Source organism: Taudactylus pleione, unplaced genomic scaffold, assembly GCF_031769625.1.
Source record: "Taudactylus pleione unplaced genomic scaffold, aTauple2 ptg000127l, whole genome shotgun sequence".
Taxonomy (NCBI): domain Eukaryota; kingdom Metazoa; phylum Chordata; class Amphibia; order Anura; family Myobatrachidae; genus Taudactylus; species Taudactylus pleione.
Genome location: NW_028284529.1, coordinates 16,566,820 through 16,594,159, shown reverse-complemented (window position 1 = coordinate 16,594,159; position 27,340 = coordinate 16,566,820). Strand labels below are relative to the sequence as shown.

At 43.2% G+C, this 27,340-nt stretch overlaps 1 protein-coding gene across 1 annotated transcript in view; it reads right to left on the bottom strand.

Annotated features, from left to right (window-relative positions):
• The window catches only part of MPDZ (multiple PDZ domain crumbs cell polarity complex component), a 229,645-nt gene that overhangs the window by 153,079 nt on the left and 49,226 nt on the right, over positions 1 to 27,340 (bottom strand). Inside the window, exons 11-18 of the mRNA XM_088472634.1 lie at positions 24,171 to 24,360; positions 18,099 to 18,182; positions 14,232 to 14,317; positions 12,028 to 12,174; positions 6,782 to 6,952; positions 1,799 to 1,888; positions 1,056 to 1,241; positions 441 to 650 (exon numbers count right to left, since the gene is read on the bottom strand). Of these exons, the coding sequence (XP_088328760.1) occupies positions 441 to 650; positions 1,056 to 1,241; positions 1,799 to 1,888; positions 6,782 to 6,952; positions 12,028 to 12,174; positions 14,232 to 14,317; positions 18,099 to 18,182; positions 24,171 to 24,360 (1,164 nt within the window). The remainder of the gene's footprint in view (positions 1 to 440; positions 651 to 1,055; positions 1,242 to 1,798; positions 1,889 to 6,781; positions 6,953 to 12,027; positions 12,175 to 14,231; positions 14,318 to 18,098; positions 18,183 to 24,170; positions 24,361 to 27,340) is intronic.

The window sequence follows — 27,340 nt, the reverse complement described above, 5'->3', positions numbered from 1 at the left end:
TTCAATCTGCCAGATGTCTGGTGAATTTGGATTCTAGTAGAAGCAAATTAGTTAAATGGCTTGAGACAACATGATGGATAACTCCATATTAGGTTAGCCACACAAAAAGGCCTTGATGTGGACGGTTCCCACTTACTACAGATGGCAACAGATATAAGCTCAGATAATGAAACATTTCGGAGTGGGTATCACTAATGGCTGTGAGAAAACAGCACTATGGCACTCTTGCCAATAAATACTTCTAACTTGTGGAGAAACATGTAGAAAATCGCTATTCATCAAAAAATGGCATTACACTTAACTTGTAAAGTTATAGGTATGCATATCAGTATACCCCAGATTTAATTAAATACACTATCACATTTTTTTGAAGCAGAAGTAACAAAAAACAATATAACAGTAACCAATATATATAATATCTAATATGAAAACATTCTTACTGGCAAAGGCTTTGCAACTCCAATGCTAACTTTTCCTGCGGGTGCACCTTTAAGAGCCTGGACAGCCTGCTCTAAACTGGCGTGCTCCAAATTGATCTCATTGACAAACATCAGGCGATCACCAGGCAAAAGTTGTCCATCTTGTTCTGCAACACCTCCAGGCACTAAAGAGCGGATTACTATCACAGTGCTCGCTGGGTCAATTGGATCCTAAAGGAAACCATTGAGATACAGATTGATTAAACCTACTATGTTACAAGGTAAAGGCAGAAAAAAGACGAAATTATGTACAAAAGATACAATAACAGTATTAACGCTATGTTATTCATAAATATAAAAGTTTGGGGTACACAAATTATGGGCTGGGGACCATACATCTAGCAAATATCACAGCATTTCACAGCATGGAAATTGAACATTTTAAATTTTCAAATCCTCGATCCCGACCAAAAGAGGCATTTTCCCCGATCTGCTGACAAATCCAAGGTAGTACTCTAAATTAGAATAAAACTGCTAACACAATATTAAAGTTTTGCTTTATCATAGGATGGAAGCAATTCAAGGCCGTTGATAACCAATAAACCATGAACTGAGCTGCTGTGGAAAATGATTTACCTGATAATCTAAGATACTGAATCCAAGTCCAAGGCTTCCCTTTTCCAGTTCAATGTTTTGAACATCAGTCTCCCACATTGCCAACGGTGATCCGTGTGTATCTTCAGTGCTTGGGCTATCGTCACCTGCTGTCACGTTCAAGTCATCAGTTTCCGAACAGCCAATAGCACCAAATTCAACGTGTTGCTAAAATCACAATTTATACAACGATCAATGTAAAAAGTGATGAATAATCATTACATTGACCTATTCTTCAACATGAAGTGATTTGGAATATTTATTAAAACATTTATAAATATTAGTGTAATTTTAAAATCTACCTCTAAATTATAACAAAAATGAACATATTATATATATTTTTTTAATCTGCATGAAAAAATAATATATATATATATATTATATATTTATATTACAAAGACATCAAAGACATTTAAGCCCACCTTTGGCCAGTGTTAGATATTAGTTATTGCTCATTCAAACCTTTCTGCGTTCTTTCATCAAATCTCTATGTGTGATAATTATTTTATTAAAGAAGACAAGGGGCTAAATGTAATAGCCTACGACACTGCTTGGTTTAGCCTTTATAATGACTGCCACTTGAAAAAAAATTGGGAGGCTCGCATAAATCCGCACAGCATTGGAAACTCAGAGGCTATTACATTTAACCCAAGTTCTTTATTACCACACATAAAATGTAAAATAAATAAGACCTATAGGTGGTGCTATTTCCACAAAACAAGTACCTGTGATTCTTTACTTGGACTAGGATGTATTGGTAAATCTTCTTGCATTTTCAAGAATGCAGATACCTGAGTAGTGGAGACGTGGTCATCCTGTAATGCACAAAATTTTAATTTTGCTTCCCTGTTCCATCTTGATAAATAACTTATCTGGATGTTATGACTGTATTTAGGTTTTCTCTTATGAGATTTATTGATTGAGTTAGAAGATGTAACAATTTACTTATGCATTTGCTATAAATATACTTTATGCATTCCGTATATTATTCCTGTAGGCTTTCGGCACAAATTACATCCTTATTTACAAGAATGGCGGTGACTATTAAACAGCAAAATAGTAAAAGCTATCTGAAATCAATATAGTTCCCACTATCAGAAGTGCCACATGCACAACCTATTATGGTACTAGGGACTATAAGTGCTGATGTCTTGTGATGGCTACACGTATTGCAAATTGATAGTTTTGCCTGATTACAACATTATTAGATCTGAGAGCAATTTGACCAAACTTTGAGAGCCAATTGCACAGAACTGATGAGTCATGAGGCAGACTAAAAGACAGTATTGTGAAAATATTGTGAACCAGTCCGAGGACACTCCATGCCATTCCCACATGACCAATGATCTACATACAAGATGATGGAGGTCATCAGGTATCTATGCGGTGGGTATCCCATGTTAGCTCACTGATCATTTTATCCTGGTATATCTCTTTTCCATATATTGCAACCAATGTAGTGCCCATAACATGGCTGCCTCGTCTGGTGTAGAGTGAGCAATGCATGGTTCAGAGGGACTTGCAAGGATCTCGCATAGTACTTTTATCTCTCCCATTGCATGTTATCAGTTCCAGGCAGTGCTCAATTTGCCCAGTGTAATCCTATGTAGTGTACCTAAAGTGGCTGCATCACCAGGATCCTTTGTGAATGGAATGAATAGTCCCTATAATTGATGACCAAAAATGGCTGTGACACCCTTTGTATTGTCACCGTGATCTATGTATTTTATACAAATGTAACCTCTTATTATGTAAGTTTCGGTACATAGTTTCTGTACGGTTTTGGAATTCTAAATTGCTGTGTTACAGTATGTTCAAACAATGGCCACGATTCAATTCGGTATACAATCGGGTAATACCAGCAGCCGGCTTCCCGACTGTCATATCCCGGCGAGGGTGAAATGTCGGGCGTCTAGATGTAGATGCCTGACATTTCCCCGACGCCCGGCATCCCGATCGAAAGTATGCCGGGTGCCGCGAGCGGACAGCCGCGGGGGGGGGGGGGGTTGGGTTTAGGCTAGGGGGAGGGAGGGTTAGGGTTAGGCACCCCCGGGGGGGGACTTAGGTTTAGGCAAAGGAGAAGGGGGGGTTAGGCACTTGGGGGGGGAGGTTAGGGTTAGGCACCCCTAAAGAGGGTTAGGGGGTTAGGTTAGTATATACTTACCTTAGCGACGATCGGGATTTCCAGCGCTGTCGGGCTTCCGCTGCCGGGCTTTGCTCATCTGTCGGCCAGACACTGCCGGGAATGCGGCCGGCGGTATTTCATACCGATTCCTTCAATTCAATGCGATGTTGAATAGCCCCGGGAGGAAGCTGCCGAAGCCATTCAATTCAGAACGCTGTTAAGTCGGAGAATGACTGTTCTCGGAGCCATTCAATTCAGGACGCTGTTAAGTAGGAGAATGACTGTTCTCGCGACTTAACCTGGGGGTTTAGTCGCGAGAACCGGTATTCTTCGACTAAAGTGCCGGCCGCGCTAAGCCAGAAAACAGCCGCATGCCCGACACTTGTCGGATTTCTCCTTGCACCCCAGGAGGATGCGAGAAGAAATTCTTTAGCCTGACCAAACATCGCATTGAATTGAATAGCTTCAGAAGCTCCCTCCCGAGGCTATCAACATCGCATTGAATTGAATCAAGGCCTACATGTTAAGCACCTTGAGTCCAACTGGAGAAAGAGTGCTATATAAATAAAATTATTACCAGCTGACTTTTAATCTCACCGATTTAAATCTGACTGCACAAAGCATTTTTATAATACACTGCTCAAAAAAATAAAGGGAAGACTAAAATAACACATCCTAGATCTGAATGAATGAAATATTCTTATTAAATACTTTGTTCTTTACATAGTTGAATGTGCTGACACCAAAATCACACAAAAAGTATGATTGGAAATCAAATTTATTAACCCATGGAGGTCTGGTTTTGGAGCCACACTCAAAATTAAAGTGGAAAAACACACTACAGGCTGCTCCAACTTTGATGTAATGCCCTTAAAACAAGTCAAACTCAGGCTCAGTAGTGTGTGTGGCCTCCACGTGCCTGTATGACCTCCCTACAACGCCTGGGCATGCTCAGGATGAGGTGGTGGATGGACTCCTGAGCGATCTCCTCCCAGACCTGGACTAAAGCATCTGCCAACTCCTGGACAGTCTGTGGTGCAACGTGGCGTTGGTGGATGGTGCAAGACATGACGTCCCAGATGTGCTCAATTGGATTCAGGTCTGGGGAACGGGCGGGCCAGTCCATAGCATCAATGCCTTCGTCTTGCAGGAACTGCTCACACACTCGAGCCACATGAGGTCTAGCATTGTCTTGCATTAGGAGGAACCCAGGGCCAACCGCACCAGCATATGGTCTCACAAGGGGTCTGAGGATCTCATCTCGGTACCTAATGGCAGTCAGGCTACCTCTAGCGAGCACATGGAGGGCTGTGAAGAAATGCCACCCCACACCATTACTGACCCACTGCCAAACCGGTCATGCTGGAGGATGTTGCAGGCAGCAGAACGTTCTCCTTGACGTCTCCAGACTCTGTCACGTCTGTCACATGTGCTCAGTGTGAACCTGCTTTCATCTGTGAAGAGCACAGGGCGCCAGTGGCGAATTTGCCAATCTTGGTGTTCTCTGGCAAATGCCAAACGTCCTGCACGGTGTTGGGCTGTAAGCACAACCCCCACCTGTGAACGCCGGGCCCTCATACCACCCTCATGGAGTCTGTTTCTGACTGTTTGAGCAGACACATGCACATTTGTGGCCTGCTGGAGGTCATTTTGCAGGGCTCTGGCAGTGCTCCTCCTGTTCCTCCTTGCACAAAGGCGGAGGTAGCGGTCCTGCTGCTGGGTTGTTGCTCTCCTACGGCCTCCTCCACGTCTCCTGATGTACTGGCCTGTCTCTTGGTAGAGCCTCCATGCTCTGGACACTACGCTGACAGATACAGCAAACCTTCTTGCCACAGCTCCCATTGATGTGCCATCCTGGATGAGTTGCACTACCTGAGCCACTTGTGTGGGTTGTAGACTCCGTCTCATGCTACCACTAGAGTGAAAGCACCGCCAGCATTCAAAAGTGACCAAAACATCAGCCAAAAAGCATAGGAACTGAGAAGTGGTCTGTGGTCACCACCTGCAGAACCACTCCTGTATTGGGGGTGTCTTGCTAATTGCCTATAATTTCCACCTGTTGTGTTCCATTTGCACAACAGCATGTGAAATTGATTGTCAATCAATGTTGCTTCCTAAGTGGACAGTTTGATTTCACAGAAGTGTGAATGACTTGGAGTTACATTGTGTTGTTTAAGTGTTCCCTGTATTTTTTTGAGCAGTGTACATAAGTAATAAATACTTTTTCAATCAGATGTATGTCATGATCTGAAATCCACTGTTCTTCAGCACTGAAAAAGTTGTTACTCTTCTGATGTGGGCAACAGCACACTATAGTTACAGTGATTGGCAGCCTTTCATGATGCTGAAAGACTTAAGGAGTGATTCAGCTGCGGACAGAAATGCTATCTCAGCTGCTAACCTGTTAGCAGCTGCAATAGCTTTAATATGGTAATGCAGCAGGAGGCGTCACACTTTCTACATGCATTACAGATCCGAGCTGCGTCCAAGGATGAAGCATTGGATCATCTGCGTATCCACCGGCCAGCTCAGTGACCATGGGATCACACAAGCTGGCCATCACAGATGAGTAAAAGAGGCCATGAAATATATGTCAGCCGACAAAGACTCTGGCCTCTCCACTCTCCCCCAATGGCGGCAACCCACGCCTCCGTTTTGGGACACAGAGGTCGTTGCCGCCCCCTCCCCATCCAGAAACGGCAACAGACTGTCAATCACTGACAGTCTGCTGCTGGACTGCGTGCGGGAACGCAGACCCATACTGCACACACTCAGTAAGGGTCAGGTGCATGCACGGATTCCTGATAATCGGAAATTTGTGTGAACCCTGTCACAGCGTTCGCAGCTGAATCACCCCCTTAGTTCCAAGTATGGACCAACTGCCCTGACAACTAGTAAATAGGCCTGCCAGAATACCACCCTGATAAATTGAGAGACTGACTGAGGTGCACTGGGTACCTGATTCAGACCCGCTCGCAAAGTTGCACTCGCTCGCTCTGAGCGATTTTCGCCCATCTGCGCATGCATATATTCTGATTTTGGTTGCTCGTAAGCCACTATCAGGTCTCTACTTTGAGTGACAGATAGAGCCGTTTGTGGGTGGTAACAGGGGAAGGCGCTTGTTAATGGGGGAGAGGATGCGCGAACGCAGGCGTGTCTGGCCGCCAAAACGCTGTTGTAAAGGGCGTGCATAATTAGCAAAGTAGTGTCATTGTACACGTCACCTGCATGTATTTCAGCCCGCACTGATCGCAGTGCTTGCGGCAGGGAAAGGCAACCTCAAGGGCTGCGAGCAGCTCCGATGGCTCTCAATGTTACCGATTAATCATACAATTCCCGGAGATGACATGTGGGGGCGTCTTTATACATTTGCGAGCGCACTTTGCCTTAGCTCGCTAAGACATAGAGGGCGTCCTTACGCGACGCAATGCGAGCGCTTAATTTAAATATCCATCCCTTTTTTGCCAGCAAGCGACCGCATCTTACGAGCGTGTCTGAATGAGCTGTATCTCTTCCAATAGCCTTCTTGAAGTACAAATATCAGTGAGTAATCAGTAACGCCTTAATTTATTTTAATACATACTTTTTCAATCAGATGAATTTCATGTTCAGAAATGCAGTTTTCTTCAGCATTGAAAATGTCAGTAACCTGCTGAACTGGGCGACAGCACACCATAGTTACACTGATCGGCAGCTCTTTCAAGATGTTTATCACATCCTTATGGTTTTGACCAAGGAGAGAGATTTCATTCACCTTCAAAAAAGAATAGAGTTCACTATGTGTAAACAAAAAGGGGTCTATGTACTAAGCCAGGGATGGGGAACCTCCTGCCAGGGGGCCCCGTCAGGCCCTCTGAATCATTTGGTCTGGCCCTCTGAGCTGTTTTCTGCTAGCCTCATCTGGCTAGCAGGGTGCCTAGAATGGCACACTGCAACTAGAATCTATGCAGCAATGCCGCTTGGAGTATCCGTAGGACGCTTCAGATGATTGTTTAGTACTTTATCTCCATCCACTTCTCTCTCTCTCCAAGGCTTAGTACATAGACCCCAAAGTACGCACAAAGTATACACACATACAGTCAAGGTGCATAAATATTGGGACATTGACAGAATTTTCATATTTTGGCCTCTATTCACCACCACAATGGCTTTGAAATGAAACAAACAAGATGTGCTTTAACTGCAGACTTTCAGATTTAATTTGAGGGTAATTACATCCAAATCAGGTGAACAGTGTAGGAATTATAACGATTTCTATATGTGCCTCCCACTTTTTAAGGGGCCAAAAGTAATGGGACAAACTAAACAATCCTAAATCTAACTTTCACTTTTTAATACTTTGTTGCAAATCCTTTGAGGCAATTACAGCCTGAAGTCTGGAACGCATAGACATCAGCAGACGCTGGGTTTCATCCCTGGTGATGCTCTGCCAGTCCTCCACTGCACGTATACATTTCCTGCTTGTTCTTTGGGCATTTTCCCTTCAGTTTTGTCTTCATCAAGTGAAATGCATGCTCAATCGGATTCAGGTCAGGGGATTGACTTGGCCATTGCATAACATTCCACTTTTTAGCCTTAAAAAACTCTTTGGTTGCTTTCGCAGTATGCTTCGGGTCATTGTCCATCTGCACTGTGAAGCGCCGTCCAATGAGTTCTGAAGCATTTGACTGAATATGAGCATATAATATTGCCCGAAACACTTCAGAATTAATTCTGCTGCTTTTGTCAGCAGTCACATCAACGATAAATACAAGGGAACCAGTTCCATTGGCAGCCATACATGCCCACGCCATGACACTACCACCACTATGCTTCACTGATGAGGTGGTATGCTTTGGATCATGAGCAGTTCCTTTCCTTCTCCATACTCTTCTCTTCCCATCACTCTGGTACAAGTTGATCTTTGTCTCATCTGTCCATAGGATGTTGCTCCAGAACTGTAATGGCTTTTTTAGATGTTGTTTGGCAAACTCTAATCTGGTCTTCCTGTTTTTGAGGCTCACCAATGGTTTACTCTTGTGAAGTCTTCTCTTGATTGTTGACTTTGACACATATACATCTACCTCCTGGAGAGTGTTCTTGATTTGGCCAATATTTTGTGAAGGGGTTTTTCTTCACCAGGGAAATAATTCTTCTGTCATCCACCACAGTTGTTTTCCGTGGTCTTCCGGGTCTTTTGGTGTTGCTGAGCTCTCCGATGCGTTCTTTCTTTTTAAGAATGTTCCGAACAGTTGATTTGGCCACACCTAATGTTTTTGCTATCTCTCTGATGGGTTTGTTTTGATTTTTCAGCCTAATGATGGCTTGCTTCACTGAAAGTGACAGCTCTTTGGATCTCATATTGAGAGTCGACAGCAACTGATTCCAAATGCAAATGTCATACCTAGAATCAACTCCAGACCTTTTACCTGCTTAATTGATAATGAAATAACGAGGGAATAGCCCACACCTGTCCATGAAATAGCTTATGAGTTGATAGTCCGATTACTTTTGGCCCCTTAAAAAGTGGGAGGCACATATAGAAACCGTTGTAATTCCTACACCGTTCACCTGATTTGATCTGATGTAATTACCCTCAAATTAAATCTGAAAGTCTGCAGTTAAAGCACATCTTGCTTGTTTCATTTCAAAGCCATTGTGGTGGTGAGTAGAGGCTAAAATATGAAAATTCTGTCAATGTCCCAATATTTATGCACCTGACTGTATACAAATATGTATGTGTGTTATTATACACAAATTTCAAAATCCAAATTTGTGTCTGCTTACCAGAATCTACCCCAGTAACATTTCAACAAAAGTGGTAAAATATGGCCTGATTCAGAGTAGTACGCAAACCCGATGGTTTGCGTACTACTCCGATGGTACAGATTGGTACATGCGTAGAATCTGTGCTGCGCATGCGCAGGTCTTCTACTGTAAAATCTCTTGCAGTTCCTCAAAGTCGCACCCTGTCTGTTTGGGGGCATAGCCTGCCTCCATTGCGGAAAGGCCAAGCAGACTTCCTGGCTATGGCCATAGAGCTGTGAGGGGCAATCTGAGTAATTGCAGGTTAGATTGCAGATGATTTTGCAGAAGATCCAATGCAGTCAGGAGGTGTCTATTTACACCAGACTCCTCCTGCTGCAATATCATATTAGTTGTATGGTATTGCACAGCCACATCCCTGCTGAATCATGCCCATAGTGCCCTTGCCTGGTGCTTGCTATGTTAGCAGTTTAATCAGGCTTATTTACACACTAATAATGGAATTGTTTTTTTTAAAGATAAATCCCTTTCTCCAAAGCTGTAGGATGATGGTGAAGTTATATTAAAGAGCTAGGGAACTTAGGGTCTCATTCAGACCCACTCGCGAGCGTTGTACGCTCGCAAGCGGGTCGATGTTACCCAAATGCGCATGTGCACGACGGAGGCACCTCCGACGTGCGCATGCGTGAGACCCGGCGAGCGACGGGGAAGCCGTCGCTCAGAGTCTCGCCCCAAAGGGGGCGTGCTGTCGATGGTGAGTGACAGCACGCCCCCTTTGGTGGGCGTGCCGGGGGCGTGGCTGCCCAGATGGAGGCGTTCCCATGGGAACGCCTACCATCTGGGTCCGGCCCCAATGACATCACTAGTGATGTCAGTGGGAGTGTTTTTGGCTCTGATAGAGCCAAAAGCACTCTTGGGCTTGCGGCAGCGAGACCCTACCGCAGGGTCTCGTCGCAAGCCCGATGGTCGCGATGGTCTTGACCATCGCCACCATCTTTTTGGCCGCTCGCATAAGCTGTGGGTGGTCACCCACAGCTATGCGAGCGGCCAGGAGGCCGCTCCATTTTAAGATAGGCTGGCCCTGATTCAGAGCGAGCGCTCTGGTCAGAGCGTCCGGCTCTGAATCAGGCCCTTAGATACCTTTCTTTAAGGCTGTAGGATGATGGTGAGTTTATGTTAAAGAGCCAGGGAACTTAGGGCTTGATTCGGTCCCGGTCGCAAGCGCTGAGCGCTCGCAACCGGGTCCATGGTGGCCCAGAGCGCATGCGCATGACAGAGCCGGCTCCGTCGTGCGCATGCACGAGACCCGGATAGCGAGGGGCAATCCATCGCTCCGGGTCTCGTACCAAAGGGGGCGTGCTGTAGATGTTGAGTGACAGCACGCCCTCTTTGGTGGGCGGGCCGGGGGAGTGGCTGCCCAAACGGAGGCGTTCCCATGTGAACGCCTCCGTTTGGGGCCAGCACCACTGACATCACTCGTGATGTCAGTGGGAGAGATTTCAGCTCTGTTAGGGCCGAAATCTCTCTGGGGCTTGTGGCAACGAGACCTTAACACAAGGGTCTCGTCGCAAGCCCGATGGTCACGATGGTCTTGACCATCGCGACCATCTTCCTAGCCGCTCGCTATAGCTGTGGGTGGTCACCCACAGCTATGCGAGCGGCCAGGAGGCCGTTCTAAAAAAAAATAGCCCGGCCCTGATTCAGAGCGAGCGCTGTGTCAGAGCGTCCGGCTCTGAATCAAGGCCTAAGATCCCTTACTCTAAGGATGTAGGATGATGGTGAGGTTATGTTAAAGGGCCAAGACACTTAGAACAAAAAATGGATAACTACTCTTTCTCAAAGCACAATTAACTGAGCAAAGAGACAAGCATCAAAGAAAAGTACAACAGAGACATACATTCATGGTCTGTGTCTCTGTAGATCCTCAGAGAAAGTTCAGTACAAGAGGAACAGAAATAGTGTAGTGTCTAAAAAGACAGATTTTGACTAGATAATCATACCGGCACAGTTTGGACCAATTGAAGGTAACAAACAAAGCCTATACCTATATGCAGATTAACCAGAACGGACACAGAACGTGCCAGTCAGACACTCTACTGGTCCCAGATGAAATGCCAATAGAGCAATTTCTGGAGACAAACAAAGCTGCAGGGTTGGCCCAAAGATTTTCTTTTCTGTAAAAGGCAGTGCAGCCAGAGATGTTTTGAAAGTCCTGTATGCTGACCAAGATTTGAGCTAGAGTACATTTTACCAAGATATGTGCTAGAGTTCAAGCAAAGTCGTGGTTTCTGAAGGCTAATCTAATAGAATCAAGTGTCGCATCCTCTGAGTACAAAGCGTCCAAGATATTTCAGGGAAGCTGCATTAGATCTGCCCCGGAGAAGCTGTGTCTATAAGAGAAGTCTTTGTTCATCTAGACAGTTGTGGAACCAGAGTATGCTAATCTGGAGAAGATTTCCACAACTTCAAAAACTCCCTGGTAACAGTCTACAAAATGCAATGCATACATATTTATCTGATCTGCTAATTTTCTTACTCTGATAGGGTGGATTGCCCTCCCTATCAGAGTAAGTATACAGCAAATATGGTGCACAGACAGCATTAGGGAATCATTCCACAGTGGTTGACAGAAACATTTTAGTCACAGAGGATGTTGCCAAGATTCCCCTTTCTTGGACACGGGTTCCTGGGAATTGTACATGCCCATACATAGAAAAGAAAATGTAGATCATCTTACACTTTAAAGTAAATATTAGGATCATAAGCTGCCTGCTAGGGTAGTTAGGTAGCAAGAGTAGAAAACACAAAAGCACTGCAATGAGAAGTGGGAGTCCTGGGGAGCTGGAACTAACATTTTCTAGACTAGACCAACAAGTGTAACTGTACAGGCTGCTGTGGCAAAATTTTGCACTCTTGCATAAGGCACTATCTTGGAACACAAATCTATGAGCCTACCAATAAAATTTGTATAATTTGTCCATTAAGGACCCTAGTTAACTGAAAACCCCCCAAAAAACACAACTAATTTGTATATATAGTACTTTGACATGTAACATTTAAAAAAAAATAACAACTAGGCCTTACTTCCAGAAGTTCATCCCCACTGTAGAGTTTTCCACTGCGACCAACTGGCCCCTCTGGTAGTATAGATCTCAGGAAGTGATGGCCACCAGAAGCTTCAAGACTAATGCCTAAGCCACTGCTTTCACTATACTTGATAACTTGAGCAACCTGAAAAATATAAGAATCAAATGCACAGAACGACAAACTTTCTTTTTGAACAATTATTAGCACAGACTTTTATTTAGTAGTGTAAACTAATTATATGTAAAAGCTAATGTTTCCATAGCAACCTTATAGGCTATGATGTGTTTTGACAAATAATGCATAACGCATTCTAACTGTAATTTCTGGAATGAAAATATAAAGATGGGGAGGAAAAGCCACATTGGCAGATGTTATTGTGATTATAAAGAAAAATGCTTACATAAAATATTATATTCTGTCAAAGTTAAACCTGTATGTAAGCAGATCACTAAATGGAGGCCATTTACCAACGAATAACTTTTTCTTTTGTAAAGAAATTCTGAGCCTGCGATTGCTCTGGGCTTTTCCATACCTATCAACTTGGATACATGAACACAATATCGCACAGAAGTGCATTTTTCAGCATTACCTATCAGGGAATTGGTATGATGCCGGGATCCCGACAGGGTTAACATACCGACATTTGTTGTTGGTATGCTAACCCTTCCCCTCTCCCTACCCTAGCCCTCCCTGGTACCTAAACCTAACCCCCCCCCCCAGTGCTTGAAGCTAACCTCCCCCTTCTCGCACCCTAAACCTAACCCTCCCCTTAGTGATTAACCCTAACCATACCCCTAGTGCCTAACCCTAACCCTCCACCTCCCCACACCCCGTTACTTGCCTTCGGCATCCCGTCTGGATTCCGACCGGTGTCAGGATTCTGGCACCAGTAATGTAAGCGTCGGAATCCCGACCGCCGGGATGCCGAAGGCATACCCCTATCAGCATCACTACTTTTGGGGAACCTGTTCTTTTCACTATCTATCCGCCTGTGGCTTCTTTCTTGTCTCAATCCTCCCAACATCATGAGACTGCTCAGTCTTCATTTACACATTCATACAACAGCTCTCCATCCCCCGCAAGATCTGCACTCATCTCGCTCTGTGCTGCTGTGAACATTATAAAGGCCTGATGATGGCTACTCTTGCCCACTACAAAATTGGATCATACAAGACCAGCAGAAGATGAAGGCAAAGCACAATACTACGTTTCAGTCAAACAAACCTGAACAGGCTGGTCACAAATCATCATCCAACCTCATCATCAAAACATTACGCCAAACACACTATCAATAACTGTACTAATATCAGAGAGTTGACAGTTCCACAAAACTAATCAGTGTCACATGCAGTGTACTTGGTCAATGACTGCTTAAAAATATTGATATGATCATTGGCTAATCAGATTTTCCAATCACATTTACATCAGGCAAAACAATTTGTGCCACACTCATGCTGGGTACACACTGGATATATTGCTCGTACAGCCAACAAACTATATACTGTCCGATATGCTGTCCGAACCATCTGACAGCGTATACACACAATATATCTGTGAATGACGCTTTTCGGATAAATTACATCGGACACGCAGCAGGGCAGATGCGATATATCATGCGGATATATCTTTCACATCTGCTTGCGTGTACACACGACCAGACAACCGACAGATATGCTGGCCACAAGAACCAGTGCAGATGACATCACAACTGTTTTTTCTGGCCAGACATATTGTGCAGCCGATTACAAAGTGTGTATGCATAGAGGGCCTGATTCGGAGGTGGGCGCAAATGTTGCCGCTGTGCCATAATATGCAAAAGCCGCAGGAAGCGTCTTGTGTAAAAAGATGCCCACTGTCGTTTTCTCAGTTCCGCTGGCTGTGTCCAAAGACGCAGCATCAGATGAACATCACGGTCATCGGTTGCAGCATCGGACATCTTAGTAACCCTCAGGTTAGTCTGGACCACCGGTAAAACTACACCCCAGCGCATGCACAGTCCCAAACCATCAGTCATTTGTGACCAAATCTGGACTGCATGTGGACCTGGATCAGGCCCAATATCTTTGTGCAAAACCTTACCAAATCTTCAGACAGAACGGCCAGTGGTTGGACGGCCAAATTCTCTTTCCAGTGTGTACCCCACATTAGAGAAATGTTGCTAAAATTAGCAACATAAATAATGTGTAAAAAAATAAACATACCATTACTTCGTAGTTTGCTCCCATGATACTTTGCCACTTGTTTCTCAAAACTTCTTCATTATTTAAGATAGGGAGACATTCTTCTTCTGGTAAATAAAAACAATAATGTAGATACATTTTGGCTAATTACATAAGAGCAATGGCTATTTACAGGGGTTTATGTATAAAATGCATTGTTATTTTGCAACAAAAATGAATAGTTACTAAATATGAGGTGATAATAGTATTTTGAGTCAACTTACCGTTGAATCCTTTTCTCTGAAGCAGGCTGGGAACACTGGACCATGGGGTTGTAGGTTGATGCTGGAGCTGGCACTTAATGTAAACTGTAACTTTAATTCCTTAGCTCCTCCCCTCTAGAACCCCATCATGCTAGTACTTCTTTAAAAGAGTCGGGAGAGGAATAGCAGTAACCTAGTGAAACTGTTAGAACACTGGACCATGGGACGTTTAACAGCCATCCCCTCAGGGAAGGGAATGCTCAGGCTGCCTGACCGGTGAGCTGCACGCCCAAAAGTGGGGATCGCGGGATACAATAACCGAAAAACCAAAATCGGTCAAACAAGCAAAGGTGTGGATAGAAGACCAGGGAGCTACACAATAGATCTGTTCTGCTGAAGCCCTGTGTCGCACCGCCCAGGAAGTGGCCACTGACACCTGGTGTGGTGCTGGTCGCCTCGCACTAGAATAAGCTTGAGTGATGACCAAGTGGATCCAACACGCAATGGTCTGGTTCGTAGAACCCCACCATGTTTATGTGCATCATAAAGAATGAGCAGAGAGTCTGTGCGACAGAAAGAAAAAGTATTGTCGAAGTAAATCCACCATGCGCAGATGATATTATGCAGAGATCCTGGGAAGTCGCTGAAGAAGGAAAAAACAGGAAAGACCATATCCTGTTCTAAGTGAAAAAGCCGAAATAACTTTCGGCTGGAATGTAGAAACCGTGCGGAGAACCGCTCTATTGACATGGAAAATGAGAAAAAAAAGTCTTGCAAGACAAACCCCCAGCTCATAAATCTGTCAAGCTAAGGCAATAGCCATAAGGAAAACAAGCTTTCAAGTTATGAACTGAAGCTCTGCTGAAGCCAAAGGCTGAAATTGAAACCGGTTGAGAGCCTGTCGGAGCCGCGGTTATACCGAATGGCAGGGCCTGGAATAGATAGTGATTGAATCAGACTGCAATAGGAGGAAAGGATGATGATCTACCCAAATCAGAACGTAAAAGATACGCATCCCAGACGTCCAGGTAGGCCAGAAATGTGTTGGCTTCCATGCTGTGGATCACACAAATGATGCACCCACAAGCTGGTGTTCAAAGATGCAAGATCGGCCGGAATGAACCGTTCGGCATTTGAACCCAGAACTAGTGGGAGTAACACCTCAGTACCTGTTCCAGTGGTGGAGCTGGAGCAATGACGCCCCCCCCCTTGAGAGAGGAGAATTGATAGTCTGGGCCAGTGCTATCCTTCAACCCGCATCCCGAGGAAGAGCAGTGCCAATAAATTGATGTGGTGGCGGACTCCTAAGGTCGATTATGTAAACCCTGGAAATGATGCCCAGCACCCAGGCATCGGAAGACGACTCCACCCAATGGTCCCGGAACTGGAGTAGCTGCCCACCGACCGGCGAACTGGGTGGAGAGAGACCCTGTCAGGTGCTAGGCTTCTCCGTAGCCTTGGCCCCTAAGTGGCACCAGAAAATCTGCCCCTAGGAGCCTAACCCCTGCCGGGAAAGAAGAGACCTCTGGAAGATTGACCTCTAGTGGACGCTCCACCCTGAAAGGAAGAGCAAAATTCAAGCAAACACAGACCTCACTGGTTAGGGGCAACCACTGGAAGAAAAGTGCTTTTCCCCATGGTAACCTGGGCGATAATAGCATCCAGTTCTGGACCAAATAGGACGCTCCCACCAAATGGAAGAGATTCCAAAAAGCATGTGGATTCAGAATCTACATTCCAAGCACGGAGCACAAGACCACTCGATCCTCAACAGTCGTAGCGGAGACCTTTGATAGCCACCTGAGCACCATATGCAATTACTTGCCTGGCGTGAGTGAGCCACCAGGTCCCATGTAACCCATGCAAAGATCGGTCATTTTTTTTTACCAATGCAATGCGATGTGACTAGGATGCACGAGCAGACTGCGGTGACTAATTTCATATGCGACACTTGTATATCTGTGTGCACCTGAGCTTGGAACGTGGAATGAAAAAAGTTGCAGCCGCTACATTGTAGCACTAATGCTGCATACACACTGGGCGATAAAGTGGACGACTGAACGATAACGATATCGTTATCGTTCAGTCGTCCACTTTATCGTCCATTTTTAACCCCAAAAAGATGAACGATAACGACGACGCGTGTTCCCGCGGGTCGTTCGTCATTATCGTTCATCGGGCTGACATGCAGGCCAACCTGACGATCTCGTCAGGTTTCTTCATGTCAGGGAATGGGGGAGAGAGCCCGGCGCTGAACGATATCGCTAATGATATCGTTCAGCGGCTGTGCTCAATGTCATGAACGACATTGAGCACAGCCTGCCGGGGACAACACTACACGATATCGCTCAGGGAACATATCGTGTAGTGTGTACCCACCATTAGTATACAGATTCAGAGACTCAGTCACACACAGATATACAAGTGTCACATATCAAATTATTCAGCACAGTCTGCTGGCATGTCCATGTAGCATCGCATTGCGACTTAGATGCATTTTCAGGAAAAAAAAAAAGACACCCGGCGCTAGCAAATCTAATGGGACATGGCACGCTTAAAGGTGCTGTTTGGCGCTACTGAGGACACATCTATACTTTATACCAATTATTCTGCAACACAATATTAGTGAATAAAGACGAAAAAAAAGTCTGAAAAAATGATGCAATAATTAGGTGGAGCATCTAAGTTGTGCCAGGCATCTTACGCCATATGGAGCAGAACTAATAGGTGAATAATGGAATATGTTGCAAAATAAATTATTATTATTAATAAAAATAAAGATAAATACATAATATTGTTATAAAATATATTGATATAAAACATTAAAATTTAATTTGTTTTAAATTTGATTTGTATATTGAATATTAATTGGGAAGTAAGGAACAGTTTTCTCTTCTATGAGTGCTGCCGCTACCATGAAAGGTGTTACAAGCTGTGTGACACTTGTGTAGCCCATATTAACTAAAGCAAATGATCTGTCTGGACCCCAATGACTGCTAAATGGCTGCTGTTTTAGAACTAATGTACTACTACAGTACATGATCATAAATTCTGGGCACATGCCATGTCCTACTAAAGACAAAAACTAAACAAAACTAACTTCAAAGAAAATTATTCCTTTTTGGAAACAGAAACATTGAATGTGCAAATAAAATTGCAATAGGAAGCAAAGAAGAGAGAGAACTAAAACATCCATTTGTTGATGATTCTCCCCTATCATTAAGCCCATTTTTCTGTCCCATAAAAAGAACATACGGTGCAAATGCAGCAGTTTCCCATCAATGGCAATTATTGCCGGAGGCTCTTTTGAAAATATTTTCTCCATTTTTCATCTCCATTCAACCATGTCATGGTGAAACGAACACAAAACATATTACCCATATTGTTACTCTTTATTTTATATCACAAAGAAATAATAACAGCATATGCAATTTTTTTGAAATGGCTCCAAAAAGAGAGGTGGGCCAGTTTAGCACTTTTTTATTTTTTTTATTTAAACATTCGTTAAATAAACTGAATCTGTCAGATGCTACAATATAGCTGGGAGGAAGATCTAAGGGACAGCTGGCCCACTCTGCCACCGACAGATTGCTGCAGCACGCCGTTCCCACACGAAGTCCGTGTAGCACACTACTGAAACTAGTACCTGTTTGTACGGCTTTTCCTTTTGATGCAGGCTGTGAAACAGTCGCACTGATCATTGATGATAGTGGTTGGTTCTTGGTGCATTCTGAAAAATAAAGTAATGATGAGTGCATGGAAATCACACAGATCCAAATAACCTATGCTGTGATTAACAAAATGTATTTCTTCTATTAGTCATTAAAAGTGAAATTAATAATACAATTATACATTATCAAAGTGTCCAAAAATATAACCACGAAACAGAAACAAATGAACCTGAAAAGAAAGTTAAGTTTAGTTAAGAGCTACTGGCATTTTTATAAAACAGAGAGAAGGGTAGTCCATAACATAATAACAATAATAATAAATATATATATATGTATATACACAGTCGGGTCCATAAATATTGGGACATTGACTGAATTTTCATATTTTGGCTTCTATTCACCACCACAATGGCTTTGAAATGAAACAAACAAGATGTGCTTTAACTGCAGACTTTCAGATTTAATTTGAGGGTAATTACATCCAAATCAGGTGAACGGTGTAGGAATTACAACTGTTTCTATATGTGCTTCCCACTTTTTAAGGGGCCAAAAGTAATGGGACAAACTAAACAATCCAAAATCTAACTTTCACTTTTTAATACTTTGTTGCAAATCCTTTGCAGGCAATTACAGCCTGAAGTCTGGAACGCATTGACATCACCAGACGCTGGGTTTCATCCCTGGTGATGCTCTGCCAGGCCTCTACTGCAAATGTCTTCAGTTCCTGCTTGTTCTTGGGGCATTTTCCCTTCAGTTTTGTCTTCATCAAGTGAAATGCATCCTCAATCGGATTCAGGTCAGGGGATTGACTTGGCCATTGCATAATATTCCACTTTTTAGCCTTAAAAAACTCTTTGGTTGCTTTTGCTGTATGCTTCGGGTCATTGTCCATCTGCACTGTGAAGCGCCATCCAATGAGTTCTGAATCATTTGACTGAATATGAGCATATAATATTGACCGAAACACTTCAGAATTCATTCTGCTGCAGTTCCATTGTCAGCCATACATGCCCACGCCATGACACTACCACCACTATGCTTCACTGAGGAGGTGGTATGTTTTGGATCATGAGCAGTTCCTTTCCTTCTCCATACTCTTCTCTTCCCATCACTCTGGTACAAGTTGATCTTTGTCTCATCTGTCCATAGGATGTTGTTCCAGAACTGTAATGGCTTTTTTAGATGTTGTTTGGCAAACTCTAATCTGGTCTTCCTGTTTTTGTGGCTCACCAATGGTTTACATCTTGTGGTGAACCCTCTATATTCACTCTTGTGAAGTCTTCTCTTGATTGTTGACTTTGACACATATACATCTACCTCCTGGAGAGAGTTCTTGATTTGGCCAACTATTGTGAAGGGGTTTTTCTTCACCAGGGAAATAATTCTTCTGTCATCCACCACAGTTGTTTTCTGTGGTCTTCCGGGTCTTTTGGTGTTGCTGAGCTCTCCGATGCGTTCTTTCTTTTTAAGAATGTTCCAAACAGTTGATTTGGCCACACCTAATGTTTTTGCTATCTCTCTGATGGGTTTGTTTTGATTTTTCAGCCTAATGATGGCTTGCTTCACTGATAGTGACAGCTCTTTGGATCTCATATTGAGAGTCGACAGCAACTGATTCCAAATGCAAATGTCACACCTAGAATCAACTCCAGACCTTTTACCTGCTTAATTGATAATGAAATAACGAGGGAATAGCCCACACCTGTCCATGAAATAGCTTCTGAGTTGATAGTCCGATTACTTTTGGCCCCTTAAAAAGTGGGAGGCACATATTGAAACCGTTGTAATTCCTACACCGTTCACCCGATTTGGATGTAATTACCCTCAAATTAAATCTGAAAGTCTGCAGTTAAAGCACATCTTGTTTGTTTCATTTCAAAACCATTGTGGTGGTGAATAGAGGCCAAAATCTGAAAATTCTGTTAATGTCCCAATATTTATGGACCTGACTGTATGTATGTATATATATATATATATATATATATATCCTCTGTCCAATGTCCGTGTTCTTTTGCCCATATTAATCTTTTCCTTTTATTGGCCAGTCTCAGATATGGCTTTCTCTTGGCCACTCTGCCTAGAAGGCCAGCATCCCGAAGTCGCCTCTTCACTATAGACGTTTTGCGGGTACCATTTAATGAAGCTGCCAGTTGAGAACTTGTGAGGCGTCTATTTCGCAAACTAGAGACTCTGATCAGTGTTTTCCCCAGGCTGTTTACTGCGGGTGCATCGCCCGGCAGAAACAGCCTACCGCCCGGCACTTTCCCCCGCCAACCCCCGCTGTGGAAAGCTGGCCTCTGAAGTGACCGGAGGCTAAAGAAGCCTCCGATCGATTCAGAGGCAAGCGTTCCCAGTGATGCACTGCGCAGGTGACGTCATGACGTCACCCGCGATGTGAGGAGACGCCTGTAGGATCTATTTAGATTCAGTCAGTGTGAGGCAGTGGGAGTAGGAGCGCGAGCGGCCAGCAAGTAAAGGTAAGTTCTGGGCTGGGACCAGGTCCAGGACCAGTCTAGGGGCACTGCCTAAGGGGCACTATTTAAGCCTGGGGCACTGCATAAGGGGCACTATTTAAACCTGGGGGCACTGCATAAGGGGCCAGCTTGGGGGCACTGCATAAGTGACACTATTTAAACTTGGGGGCACTGCATAAGGGGCCAGCCTGGGGGCACTGCATAAGGGACACTATTTGACCCTGGGGGCACTGCATAAGGGGCCAGCCTGGGGGCACTACATAAGGGACCAGTCTGGGGGCACTACTTCAGCCTGGGGGCACTGCATAAGGGCAAAGCTAAACTACAGGTGGCAATGCATAAAGGGGAAAAGTACAGGGGGCACTGTATAAAGGCACAAATACAGGGGGCACTGCATAATGGGCACTTTTGACTGAGAGCCAGTGGGGGGAGCAGCCTGAGACCTGTTGGGCTGTATTGGTAAGGGAGATACCCCTTTTTCTGGCTGGAAAACATTTCTGGGGAGAACACTGCTAATGTACTTGTCTTCTTGCACAGTTGTGCACTGGGGCCTCCCACTTCTCTTTCTACTCTGGTTAGAGCCTGTTTGTGCTGTTCTCTGAAGGGAGTAGTACACCCCGTTGTAGGAAATGTTCAGTTTCTTGGCAATTTCTCGCATGGAATAGCCTTCATTTCTAAGAACAAGAATAGACTGTCGAGTTTCACATGAAAGTTCTCTTTTTCTGGCCATTTGGAGAGTATAATCGAACCCACAAATGTGATGCTCCAGATACTTAACTAGCTCAAAGGAAGGCCAGTTTTATAGCTTCTCTAATGAGCAAACCCGTTTTCAGCTGTGCTAACATCATTGCACAAGGGTTTTCTAATCATCCGTTAGTCTTCAAATGCGCTTAGCAAACACAATGTACCATTAGAACACTGGAGTGATGGTTGCTGGAAATGGGCCTCTATACACCTATGTAGGAATACCTTTAAAAACCAGACGTTTGCAGCTAGTATAGTCATTTACCACATTAACAATGTGTAGAGTGTATTTCTGATTAATTTAATGTTAATTTCATTGAAAAAAAATTTGCTTTTCTTTCAAAAATAAGGAAATTTCTAGGTGACCCCAAACTTTTGAACGGTAGTGTATATACTGTATATTGTAATAATATATATATATATATATTATAAAGATGGACTGATCATTACAGCCATAGAGATCTGCATAATCGCAGTCCCAAAACTTACCTCTACTGTGTTTACTGCTGTTACCAATCAAAAGCAAGCCTCTGACATTTGAATAACATACAATATTGCTTCTTAAAATATATTAAAATAATAAGCTTCTTGTTGTTGTACAATTTTATAAAACAAAAACTAATACAGTAAAATAATCTGATGTTGGGTAAATCATTTTAAGTTTATGTTTATTGCAACTTTTAGCTATATGTCCAATGAAACATACAATAAATATATTTTAAACAGAGACCATTGCCTTTTGTGGGCTAAGACAATACTTATAATCCTCGAACCTACGACTTTGATCATTTTTGGGGTCAGTGAGGCGTAATGGACAGACAAGTGCCTCATATGGCTTAGTGAAGCCTGATTTATTATTTATGTGTATTTAGTTTGTAATAAATGTAAGTATAACCTTTGGATCATTTTGGATTTTGCCAGGTTGGAAGAGAATGAAGTGGCGCTTTTTGATGAACTTGACACAAACACTGTCACAATTGATATAAAATTATAGAGACCATATAGGTCACTTTAATAAAAAAGTTATACACTAAAATCAGTGTAGACTATGGAAAAAGCCAATGTATACATAAGATACAGACCACATCAACACACTTCCTGTTAATAATGCCAAACATTAGGGGAAAATGCACAATAATGTCACTTGGATGATTAGGGAATGTATAAAGTCCAAAAGCAAGGACACTGGGTGAAATCGTGCCACACCAAATTAGTGTGTATTCGGGTGTCCAGGGTTTAGTTACCAGATCCTATAACCGATAGGAGGATGCTCCTATTGACATACAATGGTATGCTGCACTTGGAGTTCTCCAAAATGTACGGTAGGGTCTGTTGAGAAATCCCGATCTTTGAAGCTGGACAAAGGTGCAGAAAATGTCCCAAGGCATGCAAAATGTTCCAGGAAGATGGATCCAAGTCGTGCAATCCAATCGTTGTATGTGTGTAGACACTTGGCAAATAAGGAGATAATTCAGTGGTCTCCTTGGTAGTCCCCTAACGCGTTTCTCTGTATCAGCTAACAGCTTTTTCAAACCACTGAATTATCTCCTTATTTGCCAAGTGTCTACACACATACAACGATTGGATTGCACGACTTGGATCCATCTTCCTGGAACATTTTGCATGCCTGGGGACATTTTCTGCACCTTTGTCCAGCTTCAAAGATCGGGATTTCTCAACAGACCCTACCGTACATTTTGGAGAACTCCAAATGCAGCATACCATTGTATGTCAATAGGAGCATCCTCCTATCGGTTATAGGATCTGGTAACTATACCCTGGACACCCGAATACACACTAATTTGGTGTGGCACGATTTCACCCAGTGTCCTTGCTTTTGGACTTTATACATTCCCTAATCATCCAAGTGACATTATTGTGCATTTTCCCCTAATATTTGGCATTATTAACAGGAAGTGTGTTGATGTGGTCTGTATCTCATGTATACATTGGCTTTTTCCATAGTCTACACTGATTTTAGTGTATAACTTTTTTATTAAAGTGACCTATATGGTCTCTATAATTTTATATCAATTGTGACAGTGTTTGTGTCAAGTTCATCAAAAAGCGCCACTTCATTTTGTTTATTGCTTGTTTCTTATTGGGCCTGACTAGCCCTTCTCAGTGGCAGCTAGAAATAACCACTCATTACAGCGCCTGTTTCCAATCTTTTGGTATTTCTATTGCAGGTTGGAAGAGAAGATAGTAGTAAAGTTGCATACGCACACAACGATTTTTTGAACGATTATCGTTAAAGGATATTGTTTAAAAAAAATCGTTCACTTTCTGAGTGAAACGATGAACGATCATCGTTCATGCGGGTTCACGTTTGTAGTTCAGTCAGACTTGTCAACGCAACGATTTTCATTAAGGGAATATGCAAAAATCGTTTGTAGTTCAAAAAAATGGTTCATTGCACTTTAAAAAATCTGACAGATAATCTGACAGAAAACCGTTCATAAAATTGATTTGTGTGTATGCAGCTTATGTAATTAGCAGGAGTCATAAACACTTAATTTCTCTACCTAAGACCCCTTCTGTACAAGCCTGTACAGATTCAGAAATCAAAATTAGGCTAGAGAGTAAACTACAGTATCTCCATTCATTAAACAATTGCCTGTTAGATCTCCATTCAAGACTCACAGGGCAGGGTCTGCAGCTAAGTACTATGCACAAAGACATGAGTTCAAATGGTCAGTAGGAAGATAAAAATTGATTGGTAAGAAGCTTAAATTAAATGGTGATATTAAACATTACCATTAAAATGCTATCAATACACAATATAAAAGGTCCGTGACCCAGTTTAACGTATTTATTTGTGTTCTTTACCTTGGGTGTCTTCTTCACTTTGTGAAATCACATTTTGGTCACTAGGTCTGCCAGATTCCTCAATTTGATGAGTGATAACTTCCTGCTTTTGCCCTCTCCTGACTAGTGTTAGATGGACGGTTTGACCTGTGTGACGTAGAACTTCCACTGCTTGCTGATTGGTGTAACCCTGAAGATTAGTACCATCAACCTAACAATATTGGTAAAAACAAAGCATTCAATAGAGAAAGTAACAGCAGTTGTATACATCATGATTTCATATAACAATAAGGTGCAGAATAATGTCGAATTTATTATTAATTGTTGTTCCTTTCCAAAACAAACACACTCTCTTAAGAATATATATCACACCATCTGTCTTGCTCTATACACAGAAAAAGAAGGAAAACTTATTAATGCCAGGGCAAATGTACATGCCTTAAAGGGGTCCCATCACTTACTGACAAACACTTCTATATATACACATTTGGAATCGTAGTAAACAGCATTCCACTTCAATATAATGCATATACTCAGAGGTTTATCTGCAATAGCAATGTTTCAGATCTGTCTGATACTTTATCAAGCAATACTGAAAGATCAGACAGATCCAAAATGTTACTACTGCAAATAAGCCTCTGAGTTTATGCATCATAGTGAGATACAGTAGTGTGCCGTCTACTATGATTCTATAAACCTATTTCTGCACCCAGCCTAAATTTTGGAGCATAGGACCTGATTCAAACCCAGTCGTTAAGATACGTTAGGTCGTAGCTGGCCGATGTTTGCATTCTGCGCATGTGCATGAATCGCAGTGCGCATGGGCGAACCAGTGCTAGAGATCGGGAAGTGATCGCTCGTTGCGCATAGACTGCTCAGCAGAGTGAGTGACAGTAGAAGCAGTTTGTGGATGGCGACAGGGGCTGTCTGTTAGAAACAGGGGAGTGGAGATGTGAACGCAGGCGTGCCTGAGCGTCTCAACGCAGTTTCAGAGGCGTACATAATTACAGTGCATCCGGAAAGCATTCACAGTGTTTCACTTTTTCCACATTATGTTAAACTACAGCCTTATTCCAAAATGGACTAAATTCATTTTTGTCCTCAAAATGCTACACACAACACCCCGTAATGACAACGTGTAAAAAGGTTTTTTTTTATATTTTTGCAAATTTAAAAAAAAAAATTAAAAAAACTAAGAAAACACATGTACATAAGTATTCACAGCCTTTGCCATGAAGCTCAAAATGGAGCTCAGGTGCATCCTGTTTCCACTGATCATCCTTGAGATGTTCCTACAGCTTAATTGGAGTCCACCTGTGGTAAGTTCAGTTGATTGGACATGATTTTAAAAGGCATACACCTGTCTATATAAGGTTCCACACTTGACAGTGCATGTCAGAGCACAAACCAAGCATGAAGTCCAAGGAATCCCAGACAGGATTGTCTCAAGGCACAAATCTGGGGAAGGGGACAGAAATATATCTGCTGCTTTGAAGGTCCCAATGAGCACAGTGGCCTCCATCATCCGTAAATGGAAGAAGTTCGGAACCACCAGGATTCTTCCTAGAGAGTTGGCCGGCTGTCTAAACTGAGCGATCGGGGGAGAAGGGCCCTAGTCAGGGAGGTGACCAAGAACCCGATAGTCACTCTGTCAGAGCTACAGCATTCCTCTGTGTAGAGAGGAGAACCTTCCAGAGGTCGGACCTTGTGCAAGTGTGCGTGAGGCTCCAATGGTACTCATTGTTATCAATGGAATTGCAGACTTGCAAAGTATTACAGATGTGTGTAATTAGAAGTGGGCGTCCTTATGTTAGGCTGCGACGGATTTGCGATTGCAATCATTAGCATATTTTCGCAGTGGGACCATGCGTAATCGCAGCTGCGATCCGTAATGAATCAGACCCAGAATACTGATCATGCTGCCTATTTGTCGGAATGCTTGGTCCATAATTTTTTCACAGAACAAGCCAATTTACCTCTGCTCCAACAGGATCTGAGAAATGTCATTTGACAATCGCTCTAAGTGGAGCTTCCCATTTATCTGTATCCTTTTTTGGTAATGGATAAAGTGTCTGTAATCTGCATGTAACTAAAGCTTATATTCAGGTGCATTCCACAGCTTGGTGAAAAAAGGCATAGAGATGAATCCTCATACACCTTCGCCATGGACTACATACAAGTGTATACTGACCACTGGTGCTGGCATTACTTGTACTTCTGTGGGCATTTAAGTTGCAAATCTGTGCATAAAAAGTTCCAATACGAGCACCTGCGGCCATTGTTTTGTTATACTTAATCTGCGACTTTATACAATTTCCTTTGCAACTAAAGTAGTAACTTAGCATATACACTATATTGTGGCTACAATGTGACAAAGATGCAATATTTAGGAAAAGGTATGCTTCACTACTCATGGCGGGGCGTTTAAGTCACGTCAAGCATCTTGCGCCTTTTGATGAACAGACACTAGGTGTAGGAGGATACATCTGTATACAAATACAAACAGAAAATACTACAAATGAGAGACACATAGTAGTGAAAAATCTTACCAAACAGGCCCCCTATGCAATTCCACCCAAGCTAAAAACAATTCGTGCAGCTGGGCACACAGTGGAGTGCAGGAGCTGCTGTCAGGGTCTGTGTATAGACTATAGGCCTGATTCAGAGGTGCAGGCAAAGCTGATGTTTGCGGATCTGAGCATTTTTTTTTTTTTATATACTACACCATGCAACCAAGTTAGATCACTGCCAGGATTCTTAATGAGGCTTGAGACGCAGTGTGATTGGCAGTCAGGAAGCACTTATGGGAGGTTACGGAGGGAGACGAGGCACACACAAGCAGTTGAAGACTGTTTTGGTGGAGTGTCTGAGCCAACGAATGCGTGCACAGTGATTAAGGCTCCAATAGCATACTTGGGATGGACATTCTGAGTAACCATAGGGGTTGCTAAGAGGATCAATGGTGCATCTGTGTACACAAATGGCGGATTTGAGACGGCCCTAGTGGGTGTCTCAGTACAGATTCCAGCAGCTACGACATTTGCATATTTATGTAGATCCGCTCCGTCCGTAATTGCAGTCACATCGGGATTTCCATGCACCTCTGAATCAGGCTCTGTGCTTCAGCTATATAACTGAAATCTGACAGGAAGGAAGCAACAAGCTACCAGAGTTATGCACCCCCTCCCCCC